This window comes from Hipposideros armiger, unplaced genomic scaffold (genome assembly GCF_001890085.2).
Source record: "Hipposideros armiger isolate ML-2016 unplaced genomic scaffold, ASM189008v1 scaffold_92, whole genome shotgun sequence".
In the NCBI taxonomy this organism is placed as follows: Eukaryota; Metazoa; Chordata; class Mammalia; order Chiroptera; family Hipposideridae; genus Hipposideros; species Hipposideros armiger.
Genome location: NW_017731442.1, coordinates 3,621,571 through 3,629,840, shown reverse-complemented (window position 1 = coordinate 3,629,840; position 8,270 = coordinate 3,621,571). Strand labels below are relative to the sequence as shown.

General features: G+C 48.8%; 1 protein-coding gene across 5 annotated transcripts; it reads right to left on the bottom strand.

The window, feature by feature from the left end:
* Positions 1 to 120: 120 nt before the first annotated feature.
* Positions 121 to 6,168, bottom strand: CKMT1A (creatine kinase, mitochondrial 1A). 5 transcript variants are annotated; one of them, XM_019644977.1, is made up of 11 exons: positions 5,661 to 6,166; positions 5,163 to 5,274; positions 4,594 to 4,854; positions 3,775 to 3,973; positions 3,474 to 3,569; positions 2,885 to 3,106; positions 2,652 to 2,737; positions 2,407 to 2,530; positions 907 to 1,041; positions 577 to 702; positions 121 to 367 (listed from the first exon to the last, which is right to left on the bottom strand). In XM_019644977.1, exons 3-11 carry the CDS (start codon positions 4,740 to 4,742, stop codon positions 251 to 253), a joined length of 1,254 nt encoding a protein of 417 aa, XP_019500522.1. In that variant the 5' UTR covers positions 4,743 to 4,854; positions 5,163 to 5,274; positions 5,661 to 6,166; the 3' UTR covers positions 121 to 250. The 5 variants fall into 5 exon arrangements, with proteins under 5 accessions (XP_019500522.1, XP_019500524.1, XP_019500521.1 ...); XM_019644979.1 differs by lacking the exon at positions 5,163 to 5,274 and having other exon boundaries at positions 4,594 to 4,796; positions 5,661 to 6,168; XM_019644976.1 differs by lacking the exon at positions 5,163 to 5,274 and having other exon boundaries at positions 4,594 to 4,905; positions 5,654 to 6,166.
* Between the last annotated feature and the right edge of the window lie 2,102 nt (positions 6,169 to 8,270).

Here is an 8,270-nt window from a genome sequence, read left to right as displayed (position 1 = left end):
CAGTGTTCCTGGCATGCCATATCTGGAGTCTCTTTCCATCATAACTAACCCCACTGCCTTTTTTCCTTTTGTGGAGGCTGCTCCCTGCTCACTCCCACCATAAGAAATAACACAGACAGCTGGAGCATAGCAAGGTGTCTTTACTGAGACAGAGGGAGTCAGGGGGGCTGCATCCAGGGCAAGTAGAATGGGCCACCATTAGAATGGCAGAAGTCCTGGAGATCTTAAGTCATCTGTTGAGGATGGGGAGTTAATGCTTGCTGTGGATGAGAGGAGGAGGGATGCGAATATCCTGGCCTCTCTCCAGACGCCGTTCACAGTCAATCAAATAGTTTACTCCATCGATGACCAGTTGCACCAGCTCCACCTAAAGGACACTAAACCTTGATCTCTGCTTCCCACAACCTGAGTTTCTTTCTTTAGCACTAATTTGCCTCTAATTAGCACTCATTCCCAATTGCCTCCCCACGCAACCTGAATTTTATTTCAGGTTCTAGTACATTCCCGAGACTCAGTGTCATATCTCAACCCCCACAGACCTATAACTCTCCGCACCCTAATCCCTGAAGACCTCACCTCTGACTTGCCCAGTCGGTCCAAATTAGAGATGTCAAAGATGCTGCCTGTGGCAGCTGTGTCCACTCCTCCAGTACCACGCTTTTGGAGTCTTAGGTTCTCTAGGATCTTTGGGAAGCGGCTATCCTAGAGGGGACAGAAATTGGGAGCAGGGTCAATAGGGGCAGAGATTGGTCCTACCTGAGAGAGCCCTGAACCTGCTCAGAGCTCTTTCCCTGACCCTGTAGTCACAGTGTGTCTGGCTCCTTTCCAAAATGCCCACTCCTTCCCATTCCCACACACAGCCACCTTCCTCACTCACACCCCTCTCTAACCCCACAATTCCTTTACTTTGCTTAGCAGGGGCAGTTTGATGTGTACTCCTGCTCGAAGTCCAGTGCCCAGGTTAGAAGGACAGGTCAAGATGTATCCCAAACGTTCATTCCACATGAACTCCCAGCCACGCTCCTGGATCAGCCGCTCCACCTGAATCCACAAAGGCTCTGTGTTAGTGAAAAGTCAGGAATATGTGGACCCTCCCTTAGCTAGACCCACAGAAACTCTAGAAATATGTCTAGAACCAGAAACTCGGGATGTGAAAGAATGACACTGCTCAGTTTGGGGTTTATTTTTAGGCAGGTTGTTTTGTTTTGGGTGCAAACCGTTATTATCTTGCATACAAGGTAATTTTGATGTTGCAAGCCCATAATGATGAGACTGCAGAAAAAATATCCTGTGTGAAAGAAGAGAAACTCGAGGGAATAATGCATTAGGATGATGATCAAGGGAAAGAACTGTGGAGTTAAACTGAACTGAAAAAGGATTGATTATTCAGTCAGCTCTGCATGCATTGATTATATTTGCTTTGCTAATGAGCCTAGAGCTTGGAAGGGACCTTTCAGACAGAAAAAGAGAGAGTAGGCTTTGCAACAGGAAGAAGCAAGAAAGCCTTTTGTTAGCTATGGAAGGAGCACATGTGAGAAAGCAGAGAAAGGTGAAAACAGTGCAGAAGGGCTGGACTTACAGGAGTGTTTGTGTGTAGAGGGTGGTGTGGGAAGGATGTTTTTGTTTCACTAAGTATCCTAATCATGAAGATGACTCATAGAGTTGAAGAGACAGGGGATCTGCCAGAGTGATGGACATGAAGACCATTACCTAACATGAGTAAAGGGGACCCTCTTCATAGTTCAGAAGGAACCATGGCACAGGGGGATATCTTACATGCTGAACATGGGGAAACCCTTCCATCTAGAATAATAACAGCAGCTAACACTTACTATGGGCCAGGTACTTTACATGTATCATCTCATTTAATTCCCACTACAACCTAAAATGTGGAAAGTCTTATTATCTCAATTTTATAGATGAGGAAACTGAGGCATATACTTTAAAAAGTACTCCCCTACCCACTTACAGCCAGAATATGTTATCTATTACTTGCCCCAAACAGTAGAAATTTCCAAGCTAGAATCTAAAAGAAAGAGGAGCGTAGCACTCTCTCTTTACAAGTCCAAAATAGAACTGTATATATAAGAAAACATACAATAAGAATTGGGTTTATGGGGATTCCTAACCTAGAATTGAATATGGAGACCCAATCCATATAGGATTGAGGATTCTGTTCAACCCCTCATTTAGAGTTTCTTAGCCATTTCATCCTCCACCTTACCCAGTTTCCCCTGGACAGTCTTAATTGATAACTATTGTCTTGGAGTGATTGATGGTGATCACTTTCACTATCAAAAATAACCTGGGTCGGTTGATAAATTATATGGTCAATCTACCTATTCTAGCCTTTGGTTTTTTTCCTAATGTCCTCCCACTTAGTTCCCTTATACACTTTTCTCCAACCTCTTTGAGGCCTCGGCAGAATCTTTCAAACACTTTCTTCATGTTGCCACCCTTCTCCATGGAGATGACCCGTGTATGATCCTCCTCATTCACCCAGATCAAGAAGCTCTTCTCATTGTTGTGCCTGAGGGCAGGAGAGAAGGAAGGACAGGGATCAAGAGTCAGAGCAAGAACTGGGGGAAGATGGAGGGGAAAAAGGCACTTATGGGGACATGGGAACAAAAGAGGCAAGGTAAGCCTCATACCAGATCCCACGAGCATCTGGCCAGTCTCGAGCCATTCCTGCTGCAGTCAGCAATGGGGACACAGGCTTATCAAATAGGAAGTGGTCCTGGGGAGAATAAAGGGACTTGCATTAGAAATTCTCACAGTAGCCCCTAGGCCTCTCAGAGCCTATCTATCTCATCTGGCCCAGCCTCTCCTCAAATTCTTCTTTCTTTCTGCTCCCCCCACCCAGATCCCTCTCAAGGCCCCTCACATCAATAAGCTGCTGCTGCTCAGCCTCTGTCATCTCACTGAGCCGATAGTAACGACCAGCCAGGTCACCCTTCAGGCCACTCAGTGCATCCACCACAACACGTTCCACCTCTCGTCGCTCTGCCCGAGTGCAGGCTGGAGGCAGACTGAGTCCCCGGATACTTCGCCCAGTTCTGACTCTTGAGGACAATACATATCTCTCATCAAAGTAGCCAGAACGGATCTGGGGAATAAGATAAATTAATATGAGTCACAGAAACATAGTGGGTGGGAACAGAGAGCCTTGGAGAAGGAGAGACCTTAAGGATTAGAGGAGTCCTCATTGCATGCATTGGAAGGAGGAGCCCATTGGGCAAGTATTCCAATTGAAGAGGGCATGATGATCCTTCCCCAAAACTGCCCACCTTGCAGTATGGTCATTCTCATCCACCCTCTCCATATGTGCTGCTCCTTAAGACACAATTCTTTCCCCTCACCCAGACTAAATGCTCAGCAGTATAATGACCATGAGTCAGGAAATAATTAAGGATTGGAAGAACAGACTGTTGTACATAAGGCAATGCAAATCAGAAGTGGAATATTTGACCGACCTTGCTGGCATCCAAGTCAGTGGTGTGTTTCATTGTCCGGGCATCATATCCATTGTGTCGCTCTTGGATCACAGGGTCAAAAAGTTCAGCAAACACCTGAGGGAGGATTTAGAGGGAGAGAGTGGTTAAGGAGAGGGAATCTCTTCCCTGGTTTTAAATGTGGATTGATTTCACTGGGTCAGAAAACATGAGTATGGATGGTCCACTCTTGAGGGTAAGTGAAGAGTCTTTAGGGAGAAGGAGCTGGGATTACTGGGAAGATGAGTTGGGTGACCAGGGAAACTATGGGGGGCCCCCCTACCTCATAGGTCTCCTCATCTCCAGCTACCATGCCCACAGTCTTGATGAAGGGGTGGCCGGGGTTGTCCACGCCAGTCTGGATACACTGATCTAGCGTCCAACCAGTGGGTGTGGTCTTGTCGCAGAGCCGAGCATAGACTGCTGGCGTCAGATGACTGGCCATGCAGTTGTTGTGCTTTCGGAGGTCTGGGTATTCAGCGCTAGGGAGGGGGTACCCAGTAACCATGGAGGGAGGGCACAGGGGGCCTAGACCCAGTGCAGTCAGCTGGGAGCTGTCCAGTTAGCTGTGTCTGGCTGTGCTCCTTGGGAGGAGGGGAGATTACGGGGAGGCTAAACCTTGGTAATCTCATTATGGACTTTCAGGACCTGTTTTTTCCCAACAGTTCTAGCTTCCTGTGGCTGGCCAGCTCAATTCCTCCGATCTGCTCAATTCTTTCCTCCCATGAGCACAACATTAAGAATGGGGGAGGGGAAAAACTAAGGAGGGGAATTCAGGAAATGTGGGAGAACAGCAGGAAAAGGAGATGGAGATCAAAAAGGATAGTGCCTGGTCTCTCAATGAGGGTTTTGGACAGAGTGAGTGCAGCCAGAACTCAGGGCCAAAGCTGGTCTTGGGGGCGGGGACTGCAGGTTACAGGTCTCCAGGAATGCTTTCGTCTAATGATTTTGGCTTCCACCCCTGACCCCACTGTACAGTGCCCACTCCAGAGCCTTCGTGTTTATAGCCCTTCTCTGTTGCCCGGGTCTTCATCTCCATCCCCATCTTCGTTCCCATCACGACCCCCTCCCCCGGGAGGAGTGGGGGCTCAAACACTGATACCTCGGGGGATACAGCCTCCGTCGTTCACTGGCGGCTCGTACAGGTTCCGGGCGGAGCAGAAATCCAGCAGCTAGAGACCCAGCTCCAGCCAAAGCCAGGAGCCTGAGCCCGGGACGGGCGGACAGTCGACGAGAAAAAGGACCAGCCATGGCTTGAGAATCCTGCTACAGAATCCCGGGGCAGGCGCTGGCTCAGGGCAGGAACTGGGAGGGAGGATGCAACCAGGCGGACTGAGGGCAGGAATTGGGTGCGAGGCTGGAGCTGAAATGGGGGCCGGTGTGGAGGCTGGAATGGGAGCCGATACCAACCAGACTGCAGGAGAGGCGCAATGAGCTAGCGGGCAGTCGGAGGAGAAGGGAGGCCCAGCCGCAGTCTCCAGGGGTGGGGCTCACTTAGACCCCGCCTCCCCGCCTGCCACTGCGCTAGGTGTGCGGGGGCAGAGGTGGGCAGCACTTGCCAGGTAGGTTAGGGGGCTCGGGAGATTCGCATCCCTGGGAAGAGGCCGCCCAGATTTCAGCACCAAGTAGAGGACAGCACCCGAGGGGTCTGGCGAAACCTGAACACCCTACCCCCAAGCCTCTCGGTTTAGCTGGAAACCCGATTCGTCACTCCGTGGCGTGTGAAAGGGTGACATTGCCCAACCTCTTCTCTGTTTTCAGCCTGCCCCAGCAACCTCTCCGTCTTCTCAGGGGAGGAGGCCGCGGGGAAACCGCGGGGAAACCGCGGGATAAACACATATACCAGAGGAAGGAAGGCACAGAGGGAAGCAGTTAGAGGCAGACACCAGGAAAGACACCGGCTGGCTCAAGGTCACCTTTTCCTTAGAACCAGGAAAAGGACCAAGGCTCCTGCCTTCACACCTCTGCTCTCCTTACTAAGTTAGAGGAATTAGGGAAACATTAACTCTTACCCCATCTATGATGTGTTCCCCCATCCTGCCCCTGCCCCCTAGTCTGACCCCCCCACCCCTAGTCTGACGCCCTGCTATGTCCTGCCTACACCTCTCAGGATCCCCCACTTTTTTTTTCTTCTCCACCCTCCTTCTCATCCCTTACTTCACCTTTTACCTTTTACTTCTCGCAGTCTTTTCCAGGCTCAGACCCGTTTGCTGCCCACAGGATTCCCTCTGAGTGGTCTCTGCACATTTGCCTATCTGTTGGTTGCACTGGGCGTGGAGCTGGGGTTGGGCAGGGAATTGTTTGTTTCCTCTTCCTCCTCTCCCTTTTCTTCCCTCTCTGTAGCTCCCAATTCCTGGGCTGGAGTGGAGTGTAAGGTGAGGTGAAGGGTGTGGTGATATGATTGGGCGTAGGACTGGAACAGGCAGGCACAGGTCTCCGTACACCACATGTCTTTCCTCTCTTGGCTCCCTAATGCTGTTTAATCCAGAGTGTAAAGGAAAGTGACGTCCAAGAGCAAGCAGTCTCCAGGGAATTTCCACCTTCCTTCTGGTCCCCTCTCCTCCTCTTGCTCCTTAGATTTAAGAGGGCTTTGTTCTTACAGCTCCAAGCGCGACTTTGATGTGACTTGGCTTTTGTCCTGGCAGAAAGGAGCATGAATGTTGGAGCCGAACTAGAGATGTGGGCTTCAGTATGGAGGGTCAATTAAGATGAGATAGGCATGGGGGCATTAGTCCCTTCCCTCAGCTATCTTGGTGTACCCATAAGACAGTAAGATAATTGGAAACTTACAGGAGAGTATTTGAGAAAAAGAAATTCCCTTTACATTGTCCTCTGGTCCCAATAATGAGACCCCCTCTCACTTCTATATGCATTCCCTTCATTCGTTTCAGGATTCCCTAGAGCTCCCTTTCTTGCCTTCCTCATTTGTGGGTATCCTCAGATGCCATCCACCTCTCTTCTGGTCCATCACTCAATTCCTTCTTCTCCTGGTAAGAGAGCAATTATCAGAGGATAGAGGTCTGCAGTTGGAGTGTGGTTACTCTTGGAGAGATGGAAAATGTTACCTGTGTTGTGGGGGCTCATTATCCAGATTAAGGAGTAGCTATGAGTAAGCAAATATAATTACTTGGAATGGTATATATTTACCCTGACAAAGGAGGGAGATAATCTTGCAGAGCAGTAAGTTTATTTGAGAGGGTGGTTACTAAGATTAAAGAGGTTGAAAGCAGGAAGAGAGAATTACAGAAGGAAAAATAAGACTTGCCTAGAGGAGGAGAGAAATCACTCAAGTTTGGAAAGCAGCTGCCCAAATTTGAATAGTAGCTTCATTGAGAAGAGTTATGTATTTGTGGACTCTTCTTATTCCCCGTGAGCCTCTGACAGGCACATAATGGATTAATACTCACTTAAAATATTCTATAGTGGGCCGGACGAGTGGCACGGTGGTTAAGAGCTGGCTTGGGACATCAGAGGGCCCCAGTTCGGATCCCACATATGAGGGCCAGTGACACTGCCCTCTACAGCTAAGATACTGAACAACAGCTGAACCTGGAGCTGGGCTGCTGTGAGTCGCCAGCGACGGTGTAGGCTGCAACCACTGCTGCAGTGGGTTGCCATGGGCTACTGTGTGTAGCAGCAGCCAGCGTGAGCGGCCGTCCAAAAGCCGGCAACTAATCTGCCTCGCCCGGGAAGAGCACAATGATGGTGCCAACTTGGGCCAGTCAAGCAATGTCCTCCACAACTAGACTGAAGAACTAAAGGACAGCAACCTCTCTGTTCCCATCCCCCAGTTCCCCAATAAAAATCTTTAAAAAAAAATTCTATAGCATGTTAGGGAATCAATATATGTGGTATTTGATTTAATTAACAGTTGTTATTATAAATAATATTTAATATTTATAAAGTACTTTACAATTACAAGGAATTCTTATATATATTATTTCATTGAGTTGTTCCAGTGGATGACTGGAGGCTGAGTCTACATTTTCAAGGGGATGCGAAGACAAGTTAATTACCTAGAAGATGCTTTAATACCTTGTTTGAAGGGTTGGAGTGGTGGAAGGGATATGAGCCTGAGCATGAACTATGGAGGTATCTACTTTCCTTAGGGCCAGTCCTTAGAAGCATCTTTATTTCATTTGGGGGGCCTTGGGGTCAGTACAATGAGGCACCTGACTGAAAAAGTGGTAAGATCCCTAAGGGTGCACAGAAGAAATGGAAATTGAAATTGTTTCGATCAGGGAAATCTAAGTGAGGCTGCAAAGATAAGAATAATATAAACATATACAAAATGCTTTCACATATCACTACCCTATGAGTTGATTTTTTTTATATGTGACCCCCTTCACCTTCTTCTATCATCCCCCTCCCCTTAGGATTAAAAAAAAATTTTTATTGGGAAATTGGGGGAGGGGAACAGTGTTGGGGAATTGGGGAAGGGGAACAGCCAAGTTGTTGTCCTTCAATCTTAGTTGTGGCCTTCAATCTTAGTTGTGGAGGGCACAGCAAGCTCAGCTCCAAGTCCACTCACGCTGCTTAGCTCAAGGTGCTGTGTTCAATTAATTATGGGTGGGCTGGGCGTAGCCACCATCCCACATAGGAGTGGAACCAGCAGCCTCGTTGTTGAGAGTGCACGCTCTATCTACTGAGCCGCCCAGGCGGCAGCTCAGCTCAAGGTGCTGAGTTCCGTCTTTAGTTGAGGGTGGGCGTAGCTCACCATTCAAACCGGCAGCCTTGTTGTTAGGAGCATGTGCTCTCACCAGCTGAGCCATCCTGCCA

Bases quoted from the DNA above. Each gene is read 5' to 3' on its own strand.
- CKMT1A (XM_019644979.1), bottom strand. From the start codon at position 4,742: ATGGCTGGTCCTTTTTCTCGTCGACTGTCCGCCCGTCCCGGGCTCAGG. The intron at 3,570-3,774 runs GTAGGGGGGCCC...ATCCTCCCTCAG, and splicing joins GAGATGAGGAGACCTATGAG to GTGTTTGCTGAACTTTTTGA. The intron at 703-906 runs GTAAAGGAATTG...TGTCCCCTCTAG, and splicing joins AACTGCCCCTGCTAAGCAAA to GATAGCCGCTTCCCAAAGAT.